The 19,869-nt window shown below is 36.4% G+C and overlaps 3 protein-coding genes across 4 annotated transcripts; all 3 read right to left on the bottom strand.

Annotated features, from left to right (window-relative positions):
• Window positions 1-410: 410 nt before the first annotated feature.
• Window positions 411-6,581, bottom strand: EMB2777 (Sas10/U3 ribonucleoprotein (Utp) family protein). The gene is made up of 16 exons (XM_086656682.1): window positions 5,682-6,581; window positions 5,439-5,530; window positions 5,269-5,338; window positions 4,572-4,717; window positions 4,232-4,384; window positions 3,693-3,829; window positions 3,433-3,520; window positions 2,742-2,921; window positions 2,475-2,615; window positions 2,292-2,369; window positions 2,039-2,175; window positions 1,825-1,951; window positions 1,490-1,722; window positions 1,295-1,364; window positions 1,134-1,202; window positions 411-744 (listed from the first exon to the last, which is right to left on the bottom strand). Exons 1-16 carry the CDS (start codon window positions 5,785-5,787, stop codon window positions 613-615), a joined length of 1,959 nt encoding a protein of 652 aa, XP_086512808.1. The 5' UTR covers window positions 5,788-6,581; the 3' UTR covers window positions 411-612.
• A 1,056-nt stretch (window positions 6,582-7,637) lies between these two features.
• On the bottom strand, window positions 7,638-10,709 carry MK (mevalonate kinase). The gene is made up of 5 exons (XM_086656681.1): window positions 10,470-10,709; window positions 9,756-10,002; window positions 9,416-9,669; window positions 8,893-9,306; window positions 7,638-7,958 (listed from the first exon to the last, which is right to left on the bottom strand). The coding sequence occupies exons 1-5, from the start codon at window positions 10,600-10,602 to the stop codon at window positions 7,834-7,836; spliced, it is 1,173 nt and encodes a 390-aa protein (XP_086512807.1). The 5' UTR covers window positions 10,603-10,709; the 3' UTR covers window positions 7,638-7,833.
• Window positions 10,710-12,091: 1,382 nt separating this feature from the next.
• On the bottom strand, window positions 12,092-19,029 carry LOC147570091 (basic helix-loop-helix protein A-like). Of its 2 annotated transcripts, none has more exons than XM_086656668.1 (7): window positions 18,172-19,029; window positions 17,452-17,706; window positions 16,543-16,639; window positions 16,213-16,284; window positions 15,467-16,022; window positions 12,666-13,519; window positions 12,092-12,494 (listed from the first exon to the last, which is right to left on the bottom strand). In XM_086656668.1, exons 1-7 carry the CDS (start codon window positions 18,285-18,287, stop codon window positions 12,414-12,416), a joined length of 2,031 nt encoding a protein of 676 aa, XP_086512794.1. In that variant the 5' UTR covers window positions 18,288-19,029; the 3' UTR covers window positions 12,092-12,413. The 2 variants fall into 2 exon arrangements, with proteins under 2 accessions (XP_086512794.1, XP_086512795.1); XM_086656669.1 differs by having other exon boundaries at window positions 12,666-13,516; window positions 18,172-19,028.
• Between the last annotated feature and the right edge of the window lie 840 nt (window positions 19,030-19,869).

The raw sequence follows: 19,869 nt of genomic DNA, 5'->3' as shown, positions 1-19,869 counted from the left end.
AGGATTCTTTGTGCACATAGACTCCCCCCATTGAGAAAACTAAAAGTGGAGTTTTATATCTTGCTTTAGAGAAAGATGTAGTATCAATCAGTGAGAATAAGACTATCCAAATAAATGGGACCAGATAACTAAGAAGTACAATAAACAACCCTAATGTGATTTATCTCAACTAATGAGGGTGTTCAAATAATTACAATAACATTTTAGTCCTTCCCCATAAGAGTTCAATAGCCCTTGCTACGAAATCAAAGCAGATCCCACGATACAAACACGTCAACAAAATTTACTAGTTTGTTGGCGACACAACAACCGATCCTAACTACTACATCCCAACCGTCCACATGTCCACCACACCCAAATGACACTACCTAACAGTAGCAGAAAACGGATAAAATGACCCTTCAACAAAATTATTGCAATTTTATCTTCTTCAAAGATTAAAAGAATTCAAACAAACAGTCATATTTCTATATTATAAGTCTTAACTGTTGGATCAAAATTGGAGAACATAAAATAGTTGGTTGATTGATTGATATTCACCATAATAATATAATCATAAAGACAAATACCACTCGAATATTATCGACCAACAAAGCTACCTTCAAAGATGGGTTAGTTCTTGAATCTGACACTCCGACTAATACGGGCATTGATACCAGATTCTTCTCCACCGTAAGGACCAGTAGGTTTCTTGACGTCCCGAACTTGTCCCTTTCGGCGCATCACCTTCTCCTTGTGTTTAACCTGTGCATACAGTAAGTCAATCAAGGTCAGTCAGTCATCACTAACATTTGGTAAGATGAGTGTGCTTAAAAGCAAGCCACTCTAAAACTAGTAGTCGATGTCTACGAAGTATATGGGATTTGACCATCTTTGCCCCAAACATCCTCCCCTTGATGGACTATGCTCAGGGAAATATTCGTTTTACACCCAAGATCAGGGTCGTCTGGGGTGGTACCTAACCCGGACTCTGTATGGTATTGATGTTGCCAGCCCATTAAAAAGGTTGCTATACTGATAGGTTTGTGTTTTTTGGCGTCTCCAGTAAGTGTTGAAGTTGCCCCCTTTAAGGCAAATCTTAGGGTGGCGAGACACTTTCCATGCTGATCGAAAAAAAAATTCAGTAAGATTACCCTGTATTTCTTCCTTGGATTCTTGAGGAGCTTCTTTCTCTTAGGGGTCAGACCTCTGTTCTTCTCCATCTGTTATTCAAACATGAAAGCATTGAATGAGTTCAAATATGGTGAGGAAAACTGAAAATCTTAACAACGGAAACAAAAAAGTAAATACTTACCTGATTAGTAATATGACGTTTTCCACCTTCAGGTTCGTTTTCTTCCTTAGTAGCTAAATAGGTTGGAATACTACATACAAAAGAAGCAACGGAATTTGTTCAAATCAACTAAAATTTAAAATCAATGCCTGAACTGTTCGATTAATAAGATAACCAGAATTGGAAGTCCGACTAGGTAGATTTCGGGGAACTTACGTTTGATATTTTTGAAGCTTGGTTAAGATTTTTTCATCTCGTTGTCGTTTAGTCTTCTTATAAATATCATCTTCTCCTGACTCTACTCCATCACTTTGACTTGCTCCTTCATGGTCTTCATCATCATCATTCATAGTGTCCATTCCGGCTTTTCCAAGAACTCGAAGCTCATGCTTCCTCCGTCTTTCTCCAATATCATCTCTCTTGGGTAAATCATCATCACCAGAAATAACCTGTATGACAAAGTCCAATTAAAAATTTTGTTAGTTTAATGTTGCCACTAACCTAAATATCACAAGCAAATAGAGTCAATTAACAGAGACAAATTTGAGTACCTTGGGTTTCTTCACTTGCATTGAAAAATGTCCCAAACGTTTGCCTGGCAGAGCATTCCTCAAACCACGGGTAGCTACATCCTTGTCAATAACCTCATCATCGAAATCGTCAAATGATTCAAGTTTCCTGACCAATTACAATTTCCATAGTTATAATTTTCTCACAGTCAAATTAATAAAGATGAACTATAACTTATTTTAATAAACTTGATACCGTCTTTGAGCAAGATGATTTTGAGCTTTGTCAGACTTCGATACTATAGAACTAAAAATTCCCTTCTCTTTCAGTTTTTCTTCAAGCTTAGCTCTTATTTTCAACATTTCCATGCTCTGCTTTCCAACTTCATCATTCTGACACATGTTAGTGGCATACATAAGTTACAGTCCATTATTACACACAAAAGGGTAGCAAAGAGAAGATGAAAAAGGTTTACTTTGACCAAAATTGCGAACATTTTAAAACTAACCTTACGCTTGGTTTTCTCTTCTTTTATCTTGTAACCCTTTGACAGGTTTGACTTAACCAACTCAGTTGCTTCATAAGGCTGCAATTTTGTTGGTACTCGAGAAATTAGTTTATAGATCCATTTTTAGAAGAAAAGAACATAAGCTACAAATTCAAAAGGTTAAGGTACATAAAATATCCATACTTTAGCTAGAACAGAAGTCGGCTTGTGGTCTTCCATTTTGTCAAATTCCGATGCTACTGCCTCACTTTGTTTCAATGGCTCCTCGGACTGGTTGAGTATCTCTTCAATGTCAGCGGGAAGATTCTCATCAAGTTGTTTCATCTGTAAGTAAGTAAGAATAAGCATAAATAGGCCGTAAAGAGGTGCAGTCTCACTCATCTACCTTCCACAATTATAATTTGAAAGGCAATAGACTATTTTCGTGGAACAGAAGGAACAAATAATAACCTTATCCAATAGAGTTTTGATCTCAACAAGACGAGCTATGACTGGATGATCACGAACTGGATGCCCCTCTGACTTGAGAAGAAGGTAAAAGCTTATTGTTTGGCAATAAGACAAAAGAAGAAGTTGTTTCACCTCTAAATAGTGCAGTCCTTCTTTGTTAATGTTTCCACTTCTTTTCACCTTCAGAAAATATAACCGAGGATTAACAAATACAGGAAGCATTATTACACTTGATTTCCGAAAGATAAGACACAACAGAAAGTGGGAACATGATGACAACACATGAGGGGTAACTTTTGTCTGTCACACTATCTGCTCCATTTTTTTATTCAGGATGATAGGAACCTTGAGATCCACATTTGGTGAGACACATGTAACCACAACCACCCAACTAAACTGGGAACACACTACCGATCTCACTCATCTGATATGGAGATAAAATAGTTGAGATCCCCTGATGTGTATTATACAACTTATGGGATCTGAAAATTTGGCCGAACTGAACAATTAACCTTCCAACCATGCTATTTATTTTAATATCAAGAAAATGAATTACATTGGAGATACTATGACACCAATCATGTCAATATCCATTGACATACTCATACATGTATGCATCATCACCTTCCTCTTCCTAAGCATATTATTTCTTTTCCGATAGAGAGGAGCGAAAAATTATGGAGAGGAATACCTTGCTTAATAAGGGGTTAACTTTTCCTTCAAGTTGGTCGTGTGCGTCATTAAGTTCTGAGAGCAAACCCACTAGCTCAGGAGCCGAGCTGTGAAACATGAAAGTTTTGATAAATACAGGAACATTGCAGTACATATCTAAGTTACAAATCAATATCTTTTTTATTGTGGCGATGGAGAACAATCAGTTAGCTGCATTAGGGATTTGGGAACGGAGTACGATACAAACTAAAAGAGTGAAGTTTCCTAGAGCAAGCTCACCTGTACACAACATCCATTTGTTCTTCCCTTGACAAAGCACTAAGATCCTTCTTAACCTCTTCATAAGTTGTGTCCATGTCCTCTTCAGTTTTTTTAGCTGAACTAGATTTTGAGGAGCCTTTTCCCTTTACAAGATCCTGCACATTATTTATAAAGTAGATGATTTACCTATGCTTGAAAAGAAAGAATTTATTACCTCCCACTAACTCTTATTATCGAGTATAATCACTAAACCCAAATATATCATTCCGACATCAGGAAAAGAGGACAAAAGAAAGAAAAGATTAGGGGAGGAAGTAAGGAAGAGAGACCAGCAAGTGAATTTGGTCTATATGTCTTGCTTAGTGAATTAGGATTGCAAGTACCACACCAGAGCCAAAACTGATACAATCTATTTGTCAGATTTGATCAGTAAGGTTCTGTTGTATTTTATCACGAAATACTGTTTTCACCACTATAGTTTCTCGTCAAACTACCAAAATTGAAACACTAAATATAATGAGGTTGCAACTATCATACTAGGAAATACATCAATTTACCTCTAAAGTTGGCTCCTCGTCGGAATCGCTTTTATCTTCGTCGATATCTTCAAGCCCATGGTCCGCCAAAGAAAGATTCTTTGCCCTATCCTCTTGTAGTCTCACCACTTCTGCCTCCTCCTCTACAGGAGCTTCATCATCTTCCGATTGTATCTTTTCAATTCCAAAAAAAAACATCAACAAATCTATATTGTCAAAATCCAGTAAAACAGTAGTATGCAAAAACTAAATCTTGGCATACGCAAGACGATAAGAATTAAATAATATACCAGCCGTTTTTATGACGATATGCCATCAAGAAAAGGTGTATAGCCTTGAATACAAACTGACATTTTCTTACCTCATAATCCTTAACATCAGATTCATAGTAATTGCTCTTCGCCCTACCCCAGGACGCCTTCTTCTCTTCCTCATCTTCTTCATCTTCAGGCATCTCGTCATCAACCCCACCAAACTTTTGCCGCAAATATTTTTGCTGTTTTGCAACTAGAGGCATGATGCATTAATCAGAATGCTGTCTTCAAATAACCAATGCACAAATTTCTAAAGAAAAACCACAATTTCTGAACACCAACTAATGTTTCCAAGAATCACAAATATTTAGCATAAAAAAAGCTTAGTAAGTCCATGGAAACAAATCCAGTCTTTTTCATTTTAGGTAACAACTACAAAACTTCAAAGTACGCCTTAGTATCTAGTGCCCTGAGCCGTGCTGAATCCGAATGCAAGAAATATCTCGTAAATCAAAGCCAAAACAAAGCTTTATCTGCGTCAAGGCTAACAGACCTAACCACATATGATAAAGTCTAGGGGTTATTTTATTTTCCTTTGATGAGCATTAGATGTCGTATCAGCTGTTTTTACTTGGCACGTTTGAATTTGTTTAAATAGTGGCAATACATAACAACATAACCAAACAAGGTTAACAACCGATAAACCATCGGACTGACAAGACATTGATGAACTTGAAAGGCGACTTACTACTTGTTCAAAGCTTAAACAGTAAAATTACATGTTTACTATCACAATTCACTTACTTTTACTACCATGATCATTACCATCATCCTCAGCATCATCGTCATCGTCGTCCTCATCATCATCTTCTTCCTGCATTTATTAGGAGAAATAGTTCATTGGTTCAAAGGTTTATAATAAGCTACCCAAATGTCAAATCTTTCAGCTGCTATAAAAAAACTCAATTACAAACCTCAACATCAAAAACTGGGTGCACGTTATCTTCATCAGACGAACCAACATCACCATCAACATCAAGTGGAATTATATCTCTTTGTTTATGAACTGAAACATAAATGACATAACTCATGAGAATCCCTCAATGGTGTTTCACTAATACGCAATATAGTTAAGAATCAATTGAAGAAACTTGGAGTGGTTAAGATTGAAGAACTGTAATGAAAGAAAGAGGTGAAAAAGGTAAGAAATTTTTTACATGCATCAACTTCATCGTCCATGTCTTCGTCAGAAGAATACTCATCTCTGGTTTGCTTCTTAGGGTTTTTTACACCCTTTTTCTGCCGTTTCCCTCCTTTCCCCATGGCTTCCAATTTCACGAGTTGTTTGCTGTGTTTCCGGTGAAAAGAGTTTTGCAGAGATTAGGGCAACGAAATCTGAATGAAGTGCAAGAAATTTTGGGCTTAATAAACCCTAGTAGTCGGCTAAACCTCTAATGGCACAAAAATACGCTTCTATCCCTGCCTTCTGGGTTACTAGGGGCAGGCCCTTTTATAGTACTTACTGATTTATTTTCTAATTTTATTTTGGGCGGGCAAATAAGAATATTTTTCGATATAAAGAAATAACTAGAGCGAGAGAGACACAATGAGAGCGGGAGGGATGCAGTATGAGATAAATAACGATATAAAGAGAGGGAGACGCAATCAAGGGAAAAAAGAGAGAGAAAGGGGGAGAGGCAAATGATGATGGTGACGTGGTGGTCAGAGGTGGTGACCGGAAAAAGAGGGACGAGAGAAAAGAATTTTGAAAAAAAAAATCGTCGCCAATGACAATTTAATAGCGACTCTGACCGGTATGGAAAAGAAAATAGTCAAGTAAATTCTTTTCTCCGTATTAAAATATTTGAACCAGAAGATATATTCTTATTTCTCCAAAGTTCTACTCTATACTTTATGACCAATATCTTTTCAATCCCTAAATTTAAATTTTAGTTCTTATTTCTCCAAAGTTCTACTCTATACTTTATAACCAATATCTTTTCAATCCCTAAATTTAAATTCTCAAGCAAACCATTTCTCAAGTTTGTGCCCTCAAAAAATGTAAACCACTCCCTTTGTAAATTTTATGTATTTAAAAATGTAGCTCTTTATAGTGTGAATCTTTCAAAACTTCATTTCCTTCTTAAAACAGATATTTAGAATACATCTTGGTGTAGATGAGGAATGTGTGCCAAGCCAATGGATGGTGTAGATCGAAGACGCTCGAGGAGTAAATGAAGGGTTGTTTCTTCAAATTTTGTCATAAATCAATCATGATCTCAAATTAATCTAAAAAAAGAAAAATCATCACCACTTGCTCTAAAGACATAGAACTTCAAGGGGAAGCTCCCCCATCCCCTTCAAGAAATTTATTTCTTATTGTTTGGAAGAAATTGATCTAAGAAGAAATAAACCAAGAGTGAAATATTTGAATTAACAAAAAGTGGGAGGTCGAAAACCAAACATGTATATCAGGGTCAAAAAATATTACTCCGTAATTCATTTACTTTGTTAGCGGTCAAATAGCAGAATAGTTACAAATTAGAATTAGTTCAACAAAAAAAAAAGTTACAAATCAGAAGAATAACTAAATTAAGATTACTAAGGGGTTTAAGAGAGATTCTTAGTTTAAATTACTACGAGGGGGTAGACTAAGAAAACCCCTTTTTCTTGTTAAAAAGATTAAAGGATAGCGGGCTAGACCGGTCGACATATTTCTATAGATCATTCATGGTTCGATTGCATAGGACTCTAAGATAATTATTTTGAAGATGAATTAGCAGTTTATGTCGCTCATGGTTAATTCCTCTACTGTGACAGTGCACAAACGTCTTTGGTTTCTGCAGGAACTCATAAATCGTTTAAGAGTACATCTTGCGAATATGTAGTAGCTTGGGGAGTTGGGGGAGTGTCCAACCGGACCTACGAGTTGGACTCTGTGAGTGTCAAGGGCATTTAGGCGGCCTCATGAGGCCTTAGCCAGTAAAAGAATACTGTGACCGAGGAGCCATGTCGATGGGTAGCAAAAGCTGGGAGAACATTAGTAATTGGTGGGGCTTGGGTCGTCACAAAGAATTTTTCCCGGAGTTAGACAACAGGTTCACTACAAATCTAGGAATATTGTGTCTGCAGTTAATCAATTCCTTTCTCAAAATGGTCAGAGAACAACAATGGAGAAAAATTAGGAAGATCTTACTTGAGAAAGGAAACATTAGAAGTTTTACATAAATTGAAAAAGAAAAGGTCAGAATTTAATTAATGTACATATAAAGAAAGAGAAACAAAAAGCAGATGCGAATAATCAGTATTTGTTCATCTCTTGGAATCAGAAACTCACTTTGATATGCCACTGCTCGAAAGATCAAAGAATCAGGAAGAAGCAGAAATGTTGAAGCAGAACTCAGCTCCTTTTCCACCAATTGCAGCTATCAAGCACTGAAATCCGCATGATTCGAGCTCTGCGATGACTTTGTCGACAACATTTTGGGATAATACTGAATTCAGTTTGGTTAAGGAACACATAGTTGAAGAACTATTATATAGAAGGCAAATCAGAGTTTCATAATAAATTGGGAACACACATTTCCCACCATACCCTTGAAAACGATAATTGCTAATTTTCAATAAGAAAAAGAGAGAACAGAAGAAAATAAGTGCAAACTTGTCCTATTTGACATTGAAAGAGAAATCGTAACTTAACTATGTGCAAGATAATCTCAACAGCTCCATCCCTGCTAGGCCTATTCTATGTATATCTCTCAACATTATTGGTAAAGGCTGATTCGTTATTATTCTTCATAACCATGATATAACGCAGTAAGGCATAGATCTGAACATCTAACGCCTCATCTGGTGGTAATGAAGGACAAGAGTCCATCCCTCTTACTTTCTACGAAATTACTATATTGGAGGAAGCATATAACACGGCAATAACTTGACAAACTATAGAACATGTCAGATTCTAAAACGACGATATTGACATAAAATAAGCATAATTGAGATAAAAAGACAACATGGTTGATTAAAACTCATAACAGAAGAAGAACTAGAAGCTAGAGAGTGAAATGCCAGCAAGTTGCATTAACTTTACTGTGTCAGAAAGATCTCTGACTACATCAATGAGGAGCGATGTAGTCCAAATTGAATAATGGCGAGATCAGGGGTTGCCTAGATATTGTTCTTTAACTGAAAAAAGTTAAGAGATTGGTAATAGGGCAAAACATTGTTTATGCAACCTATAATGTGGTAAAGAGCAAGTTCGTCGAAAAATGGTTTCATTTCGGGATGCCTTGCTCTAGCTCCAAAACTAAATTAGACTGTATTTATGGGTTTCATGCGTATATGAAAGAACTACCAAAACTAGGTCGACTAAGAATTTTCAAAATAAAATTGCACGATGCATAAAAGTGATAAAATAAGGAAGGATACGAGTTGGTAATAATGTGAGAACACAGCCACCGCCTCCTGCCCCAGTCAGCTTAGAAGCTAACTTATACTTTAAAGTTGTTCGAAGAACTGTTTCAATAGAAGCATGGCTTACTCCCATACACTGAAGCAAACCTTGGTTCATCTCCATCAATTCTTCTAGTTTTCCTTCTTTCTCAGTCAATGTTAGCTCATCGGGAGCAGATGACTGGATAATGCTAGATAATTCTTTGCTAATCGAATCAACTGCTGTGAACACGGCATTCATAGCTTCTGGATGCCTCAATGTTCTCTCCGAAACACCGGCAACTAGAGCCTTTGTGTTCCTTCCAACTTTTGTGTTAGTGATAAGCATCTTTAATGGCATACTTGACTTGATCAGAGTCAGTTTACCTGACTTGAACATGATCATGTTTCCTGTTATATCAAACTGGTTCAGATATATTTCCTTCAAAATATCGACATTCCCCATACAATAATTTGACACGAACACGATAAATATATCTAGAGGAGAAAGATCACATACCAAATGTGCTCACTGTGTTGTCAATTCCCGATGGCTTTCCGTGGATAATTTTTTCGCCTTCAAAAGCCCATTTATTCACCAATTCGAGATCATCCCCTTCGAAAGATGACCATTCTTGTTGACTGATATCCAAAGTCACGGCATTCGTCAATGCAAGCAATGCAGTTGACAGTGCCACACAGAATGCAGCAGATGAACCCAAACCCGAACCTAGAGGAAGATCAGAAGTGACAAATGCTGTTGCTGGTTTATAACTGATACATAAAATGAAGCAAGTTGAAGTGAAAATATCATCAAATATAAAGGAATTGAATAAGGGAATCCAGAATCGAGCATGTACCCATGGATTGAGGTATAAAGCCAGAGAAATGCTGAAAGTCCAGAAGCAAGACCAACTTTAGCCTCTGGAATATTTTGTTGCTCGACTAGATCGGTTATTGATTTCATAGACTCCGATGAACACGACTGTGGTTTAGAAGAAAGAGGATTTCCGAATTCAGGAAGTGCCTCTTTGATTCTTCCAATTGGCCATGAAAACTCTAATCCCATATCCTTGAGATTAATTATCAGTAACCCATCATTACTATCTACAAAAACAAAAATGGAAGTAAACTTCACAAGCAAAATAACATAAGAATCGAAAATGCACCATTACTGCAAAAAGAGGTGAAATTTGCACATACAAAGTCAGAATGACAGATTCCTGAACTGATTCTTATTGCTATATATGATCATTACCCATAACTTTGTTTTTCATTAGATTGATCAGGAAACTTTTCAGAGTCATGGTTATACTCCTAAGATTTATTTTATCAATGGAGTTGATGAAATTGAAATGAGCTCAAATTCAATCAAATCTGACATAGAAAATGAATCTCTAATTAGGATAAAAACATACATAAATTGGATCTATTATTAGCTATGAAGTATGAACTACCCCCAATTTGAGTAACCTAAGTCTGGTTTGCCCTAAATCATCATTATGAATAATCCTAAATCAATTCAAACAGATCCAAGTAAAAAGGGGAGCAAAACTTCGATTCGTAATTCTTACCAGAATCGTTCGGAATTTGAAGAGTAACTTGGGTGCAGAGATCAATAGAAGCAGCGACGGCAGTGGATCCATGAACGACGGCATGTTCGCCGGAAAGTATGATTTTTCCGGGAGCTCGAGCTCTCACTTCCATTATCACTCTCTTTCTCTCACTAGAGATATTCGTGTTATTTTAGCAGGAGACGGTTTAGACTTCAAATCGGTTTACTAAGTGTTATTTGTTTATAACCATCACCCCAAAGTGTCGCCAAAACAGTTGTTTATAACCATCACAGCAAAGTGTTACAAACACTTCTTTTATAACCAGCACCCAAAATGTTGCGAAAAGTGCTATTTATAACCATCACAGCGAAGTGTTACAAAAACTGTTGTTTATAACACCCTAAGGAGGTAGGAATCAGTCCGGTCGAGCTACCACTGGCCTAAACTTCATAGTCCACTTTTAGATCGACAGGGGCGGACCCATGTGTAGACCAGATTGCGCCATTACCTAGTCTGGAATGTGTAGAATCTAGTGTAGAGATTGAACAAAAACCGAGGCATAGTTCAGTTGGTTCGCTCATTCACCTAAGGCGTCGAAGGTCACGGTTTCAAACCCACTTTTAAATCTGACAGGGGCGGACCTGTGTGCACACTTGATTACTACACATGTATACGAAAGGTATGTGTTTGCAGGTCGTTTGGTATTGAACGACAAGGCACTTTGTCGGTCTTCAGATGAGACGATTACTCGGTCAATACCCCGTAACCACTTTCTGCTTGGTAATGAGTCGGGTATGCTCGAGACAGGCAGTGTGTAGCCACTGTCCACCTCTGACTCGGGCGACTCAAGTGGTTCCGACATTTGGGCTATTTTCGCACCCTTACTTAACCTATATTACAATGGCTATTTTTCTATTACAACTATAACAAACATGGAGGGTTACATAAAATTTTTATTCATGTAATGGTTGCTCAAGAAGGATTCCAAAGTGAGCATTTGAGAGATTTGGTCAAAAGTATGCCATCATATTAAACTTTCTAATGTCAAGTACTATCACTTGTAACGTCAAATACCTACTTTCTCAAGTGTTTCTCATTGACGCCTCTATAGGCATCCCATCTTTTTGCTTTTGATTTGTATCTCTCCCTGTGGACTTCGAGCGGTCCAAGGCCCACAGACAAAACAGTCTTGAGTCATTTCGACTGGGTCTAGTCTGTGCTATTCAAAACCAACACAGATTAGGTCGGGTCTGAATCCCCTGGACTACCCCGTACAATGGGGGCGCTAAGAGTGAAGGCGTAACATTGTACCAAGTGTATAAAAGAAGGGTGCCTGCAACCGCTCCCTTTTCTCATACTATCCTCCTAGACTGTTGATATGATAGTCCTTCGTCTAATGTCTTATCTTCAATGAAACTAATCTATTTCTTTCAAGAAGAGATCCAGAACCTAAAACAACATATTTGATCTCTAGTCGTAGTAACCTATCAGAAGATCAATAAAAAAATATATATTAAAAGATTCTTGTCGTGGTAACCGAAATCACTCTGCAAACATTAATAGCCCAAAAGATTGTGAATTATTTGACAAGAGTAATTAGAACTAATTAAATCACTATCTGAGTATAAAAAGATAGATTATTCAAAAGACAAAAACTTCATGATATATTATATACTTACTTTGAGTTTGAGAGCTAATAAATTTCCTGACTTGCCAGTCTCATGCAAGAACTTGAAAATTCAATGGCTTTCAACCTAAAAATAGAACTACACATTTATATATGTCATACAATTAAATATGCCTATGCTATTTCCTAGTCTCTTTTTAGTTCATATCACTTCACATTGTTTTCTACACCACCTTCCCTTCGACTTATCGACAAAGAAGAAAAAATTGAGGTCATCTGACAACATGAATACATATCGTACAACTTGTTACTGTCAGAATCTTATTCGTTACGGATTAATAATGAGATAAGATTTGATGTATAGCTCTTTTAACTTCCATTATCGTCGGCTTCTTGCCACCATTGTTCTCCTTCACCTGAAAAAATAGATCAATGAATCATATAAACCTCGATTATATGTAATTTTTTGGTGCACAATATATTAAGGATACTGCACGAAGGATTGATCGGTATTTGGGCTGGGCCTGTGGGCCACATAGGGTCAAGCATAATATTTGTTTAAAAGCTATAAAATGACAAGAAAATACCTTAGCTCGTAATTCAGCACTAAACAGGCCATTATTCGATGTTGATTGAACGGCTGTGATCTCTAGTGGTAGATCCCTTAGTATCTGCATGATTTCAAGTAGTAATCCATCTCTATATGAACACTTCAATTCCAGTAAAGCGTCGCATTCGATAATTGACACTTGTATAACAGTGTCAATAATTGACGCTCCTTCTAACACCTTGGCTTTTACTCCGCCATCAATCCCTTCTATAATTCTCATTTTTCTTTTTTCGGATTCGGGTAATCCAACTTGATCCAGAACCATTGGAATAGAACCGGAACTAACCCCTACCTTTGATCTTTGCTTACTATCCATTGATTCCAAATCTTGTATTTTTTTTCTTAATTGTTTAACGTACTCGATTGTATCTCCGAGAATCGAAGCTTTATCCATCTTCGTCACGAACGGAACCAGATTTCTCAATATGATAAAGCGCTCGTTTAGTTTTTCACGTCTTCGCCGTTCCGCTAACACATGGTTAGCACTTAAATCCTCTTGTGAAGCTCCTTTACGTAACCGGTCCGGTGCCTCTCCTTCTCTTGTTCCGGAACAATTTTCGTTCTGGTTCTTGTCATGTAGATATGGTACATGAAATAAGATGTATTTGAGTAGCCATTGTGATGATGAACCCTTTGATGCTGGTAGATGATGAGAGATAAGTTCATTCTGTATGCTCCATTTACCAAATGCTGATTGTGAAGAATATCCAATTTGGTAGCCAATAGATGAATATTCTAGCAATTGATTTGAATTTTGTTGGAGAATAGTTGATATTGTTTGTGAATAGTGGTTGTCCTCATCTGTTAATTTTTCCATTTGAGGTGGCTCTGCTGAAATAAAAAAAATAACTTATTAGTAGTTATTAAGCAAAATTGAGATGAGTAATATGGCCAAGAAATCCTTGGGCAAAAAATGAGAGCAAAAGTTTTAGATAATAATACCAATGTCTATTAAGTCTATTTCTAAATGGTTCTATTCGAAAAAAAAAAAAAGTGGAAAGATACTCTATTTGATTTACGTCTGAAATGCAAAACCCTAGAATTTTGATACAAAAGTTATTGTTTCGAAAATAATTTGTCCGACTAGTGTTGCATTACCGATGTTCTAACATGTGAACTTGATCACGACAACTTATGAAATTTGCTGTTTATTCTGTGCATTTTCTATCTATGTCATAGGGATAGGGTTAAACATGTATAGATCCTAAGTGACCTATCAAAACTCAAGATAATCAAATTAGATTATTCATGCCTATATAAACAAACTCCAATTTGACCACATATCTTTGACTGATATTTGTCTGGCTTCTAACTAACTGTTTCACTTCTCATAAAAAAAAAAACTAACTGTTTCACTAAAAATCAATCAATATTCCTTTTTCCACTTCCAATTTTTCCTGTTGTGGTCACTGAGTGATTGTGTTCTCTAATTAATCTTTTTGTGTCTACGACACCTAAAGCTTTAGGAACGGTTGATATTGTCTTCGTTTTTGCAACTGTAGGCCTTAACCCACACGTATGTAGTTTTGTTCTAGAGAAAGTTCTACGAGCCCATTCAAAAGATCTCGGTATGGGATAAGACACACGATTCACACTATCATTAGAGTACGCAACGACACCGTAGACTTCCCACGACAATATTATTCTCAGTTTAGACACAACCTACCGTGTGTTCCCTATCGGAGACCGGGGTGTTTACTAAGCTTGAGCATACACCTTTAGCCCAGGCTATGAACACTCTCGTGAGCGATATGAGACTATCACAATCCCCCACCTTCAGTGAAGAGCCGACATCAACTGTGATACCACTTGTGACGTCTCAAACATTAGATGATCATAATCAACCGTTGAAGCTATAGTAGACCAATAAGGGTAGGTAGGCTACATCCGATTGAAGATATAGTAGACCTCTTTTTTTTTCTTTTGAAATATTTTACCATTTCTGGTTCCACTCCACAGTTTACCATTCTCTTCTTTCTCTCTTTCTCTCCTCTTTTTCTCCTCTTTTTCTCCTTTATCTTTTCTCTTTCCTGAGGTGGTTACATCAATCAGGTAAAGCGGAAAGGTCCTTGAGTGGGTACACTACTCACTCTAACGTCTAACCTAACAACACCATTTTCCCAAAATTATTTAGCAGCTATCGAGGCTGACGACTTTTTGGTTGGTAATACTCCTCACTACTATACTTGTCTTTCACAGTTTGACCTTCCGTTAGGGTTTTTGTTAGGTGTTGTTACTCAAGTGTGGGATCCACATCTATTCCTCTCCTAGATTTCCTTTTACTTTTTATGGGACCCACACATTCATACCCCTTCTCTTTGTATTATATAGATTATGTGGTCTTTGCAAGACAACAATAATGTGTAGAAGGTACACTACTAAACACTCAAAAGTCAAAACAAAACTTAGTACTATAAAGTGTGTGTGGTACCTAACCTATAGATTCACATTTATATGTTGACTTCAATCATTCCTTACACTATTTTTACCACACATTTCAAACCACCAATATCTTCAAAGTACTATCTATTGAAAATAAAAAATGATTATATGTCCGGTCAGTCTCCCTGTTGAATCCCGATCCAGTGACGTGAGCCAGATTTTCGAAAAAAAACTTTTTTTCTCTCCAAAATTTGGACCGGCCACGTCACCAGACAAGGATTCAACCGGGAGTGGTCGGACATGCCATCACCGTTGATTGAAAATATCAACATTATCTATGTGACTGAAACTCTAAATCTGATTCTAAAAGAAAATAAAAGAATTACTGAATCGTACCTGAAACGGGTAGTTGAATATTTTGCTGGTTTAGTTGATTTTGAAAACCTGACAATCTACTAGCTGGTTCAGAACGATGTTGATGATTAATGAAGTTAGTCTTCGCTATAATGTTTGTGTCTAAATTATTAGAGCCATCGTCAGGTGATCCAACTCGAATACTTTCAGACATCTCAAGTTGCATGAATTCACTTGGTTCGACTATGTCTAGTGCTTCAGAGGCGATATTTGCACTTTGAATAACTGGGTCACATATACGGATTGGGTCTTGCACATAGCTATTTCGACCCGTTTCAGTTTGTGAGTCGGATTCTGACCCATCCTCTTCTTCCTCGTCGTCATCACCATATTCTTCTTCTTCTTCTTGGGTTGGATCAGTAATCGGGTGGGCTGCTGTGTACATTGCGAGTAGGCCTGGAGTTGAGTTGAAGTTGAATTGTTCGGATGAAGCGGGTGGGTTTGAAGTCGAGTGTTCTGAGAGGGCGGGTTTTGGGTGGTTTTGGTATTCAGTAAAGAAGTTCTTAACAAACTGGATTAGGGCAAGATCTTCTTGAACCTGTTTAAAAATGAGAGAAATTAAAACATACTTTCACATATAACTAGAAGTAATATATCATTTCTCCACACTCATATTTCATGTTTAACTAGTACTAGTTAATCTACATTGCCGATTCATACCTATCTAGACATTTCTAACAAAAAAAAAAACAAGTACTTGTTCTTTATATTACAAAAAATGAACTCACCCTTTCAGTCGTACCAAGCTCAATAACACCGCCGATAAGAGGAATGCATAGAACTGTCCGAATATGAGCACTCTACACATTCGATCGTCATTTCATGCACAAAAATTGAGAAATAATTTAGAATATGAGGCATAGATAATCACTTTACAAAGATTTTTTTTAATAATTGACATATTTTCACATGAAATGCCATTAAACACGACATATTATTAAGGATGCATTTTTCTTTTTTGATTCTCAAGTGAGATTAATTAATAGCTAAACGAGACAGGCGAAAACCATAATTTAAGATTAGAACATAGAAAATGAAAGGAAATGTTATCTATATACCTTGGCAAGAATTGCTCTATTGAAATTTTTACTATCAGACTCATTTGCACCAGTAAGCCAAATAGGTTGCTGCCTTGTGAATGCCTTTCCCGGCAACCTATATATATTAAGTATGAAACATTTGAATTAAAAACCGATAATGAAATAGACTAATTTAACTTATTATAGATTGAAAATTATGTTTTATCTTATATATGAGAACATTCTAACTAAAACTTGATGACAAAAACAAAGTTAGGGCAAAGACTAGTTCATAATAAGCAAGCTCAAATAACCCTAAGAGCTAGCTTGTACTAGCTAGCTAGCTAGGGTAAAAAGGAACAAGAAGAAGAAGTTAAAATATATGAATGAAGCTATACTATTTTTAAAGGGTAATTAGATGGTCAATAACTTCAATGAGTCATGAAAAAAAAACTATGAATGCTAAAGTTTTGCATTAAATTCCTTAAAGTCTTTGATGTGGATTTTTCAATATGTACTCTTATAGAATCAGTTACCCACTTTGGATCTACTTTATTAGATCATATACATTATTACACTAGTACTACTTGGAAACCCTTTGTTCAAATTTTCTTCATCTTACACTTTATATATGAGAGAGAGAGAAAGAGAGAGAGAAAGAGAGAGAGGAATGGTTGGTAAGGTATGAAAAATGACATTCAGTGAGAGATCAAATTAGATACTAATAGAAAACAAAAACCAATAGGTCCTACAATGTTTTCTTGCTTTTTTTTTTCTTTATAAATGTGAAAGCTTATGTGGTCATCTTTTTACTAAAACAATAAACTAAGTATATACCAAGATATATATAGTACTTAAAAAAACAATTCATGATTAAGAATTTAAGATTATTCAAAATATTTAACTGAAAAAGGAGTAAAAGAAATGATTATGATCATATATACATACCCTACACCAAGTGGGAAAGTGAAAGATACAGACATGAGATAGAACCATTCCGACTCCGTTAAATCCTCCGGCGATAATGCAGCACAAGGCCGACGAGTCGGTTGATTTGTTTCTTCGGCCGATAATGATTCGTATAGCTCTCTAAGTTGTTGGCTTCTTTGAAGGGAAGCCTCTTCTGTACTAACTTCAACTGATTGTACTGTCTTTCTTGTCTTTATTGCTCCATTATAGTAACCATCTCCCCATACTAAGATTCTATGTCACAATCATCACAACCATGATTAATTTTAGAGATAATCATCAAGTGTTGGAAAGAAAAACATTAATCATAACCTAATTTATATGGACAATGATGAATATCATCATGATCAAACATAAGAAAAGTACTAGTACTACTAACAAGTAAATGCCAACCAAATGAGTGAAATCAATGAAACCTAAAATTTGGAAATTTGGGTATAAATTTGTTTAAGCTAAAAATTACAATAAGAGTAAACTAGACATGTGATTAGTCTCTCTCTCTCTCACACACACACACACACACACACATAGAGTAGTGAACTTTCTCTCTCTCTCTCTCTCACACACACACACACACACAGATTAGTGAACTCTCTCTCTCTCTCTCTCTCTCTCTCTCTCTCTCTCTCTCTCTCTCTCTCTCTCTCTCTCTCTCTCTCTCTCTCTCTCACACACACACACACAGAGTAATGAACTTACCCTTGTTGAGGACAAAGTTGCCAAAAGAGACTGTAAGTCCAATTAACAGCTTGAACAGCCGACTGCAACATCGTTTGTAAGCGATTATTTGGCGGTGGAACCGCGGCTGAAGCCATAGATAGATGAAGTGGTGCACCACTCTTCTTGTTCTAATTCTTTTAGGTATTTTCTTCTTCTAAAGCATACTCCTTTTGGTTATTAAGTAGGTATTTAGATAAGTAAAATGGAAACCCACAACAAGAAAGTAGGGGGAAAAAAATCAATTTAACAGTATAGCAGTAGTAGTATATACTATTATGATAAATTCATCAACAACCCATGAGAAAGAATTGAAGTATGGGATTTGGGGAGATGGAAGTATGGTTATGACCTCATATCAAGAAAAAGATGGAAGTTAGAGTAGATGGGTTTTTAAATGAAGAGCTTGAAAGTGATACTACTAGTATATTTGATGGATGCCCTAGAAATTCTAGGGTTAGAATGATTGGTGCATGGTTGTTAGAGGAGGAGTTTTATTGTTCTAGACGAGGTTGATGGAGAAACACAGATGAAACATGGAGAGATGTAGAAAGAGAAAGAGAGAGAGAGGGAGAGGGAGAGAGAGAGAGAGAGAGAGAGAGAGAGAGAGAGAGATTTGAGGGTTTTGTTTGGAATTTTGACTGGTCGCTCCACCAGACAGTTTTATTGTTCAGCTTCTTACCATTCTTCAGTCTCACGTGGAATTTGGTTGGTTAACCTAGATTTGCTGTTTCTCATGACATACAACTTCGATGCAACCCACTGAGATTCCAACCATTTTACCACCTCAAGCTTTTAGTCAATATTTTGGCTCTTTCTTTAGAAAAATGGATTCCTTCTGGATTCTTTCATTTGTTACACAGACATTTTTTTTTTTGAGAATACAACTACAATCTTACGTTAGTCGTTACAAAACATTAATACATCATGAAGATAGAATAAGAACGATAACCGCCTAATTTAAACCAAGAATGAAAGAGGCCTAAAGTCCAACAACAAAGAGGCCTAAAGCCCGACAAATTATTATATAATTTATAGTCTAAATTACATATATATGATAAATCTTGATGGCAAACTGCTTCTACCGAGACTCGATCCCACGACTTCATGGGTTTAAAGGGGTGTCCATATCTCCGATTACTATACAATCGTGAATTTAACATGGTATCATGAGCAGGTTGATTGATCCTGATTTATGCTTCCGCAAAATTTCCAACGTTTTTTTTCGTTGTGATTATATTAGTTTTCAATCGTATATACGATTTGTTTAAATTTACCAAGATAATTCTCTTGATACCATGAAATAAAGACTCGAATATATCTTCTGATCTTTATCTTGGTCTCTTCTTTTATCGTCGGATCTCTTCATCTCGATCTGTCTCATATATTTTGTATCTTCCGATATCTTCCATATCTTGTATATTAGTAGTCACCATATCCAATATATCTTCCATATCTCAATAGGGGTGTCCAACCACTGTATCAAAAGCTGATGGACCACATTGATAATGTGGTTGACACAAATGAAGTTATGAGAAACGTACCTACAAGTCATATAAAGACCTTGAAAATAAAGAACTCTCGCGAAGTCTTTAACCCATCCAAATCATGAGAATTTAAGAAACGAATGCAAGTAATCGCAAAGACCCATTTGCCACTATTTTTGTACTTTTTGATACC

This window comes from Eschscholzia californica, unplaced genomic scaffold, assembly GCF_041429995.1.
Source record: "Eschscholzia californica isolate CP2 unplaced genomic scaffold, dmEscCali1.0.p SCAF_1, whole genome shotgun sequence".
Taxonomy (NCBI): Eukaryota; Viridiplantae; Streptophyta; class Magnoliopsida; order Ranunculales; family Papaveraceae; genus Eschscholzia; species Eschscholzia californica.
Note: the sequence above shows the minus strand (reverse complement) of the source record. Positions and strands in the feature narration are given on the sequence as shown.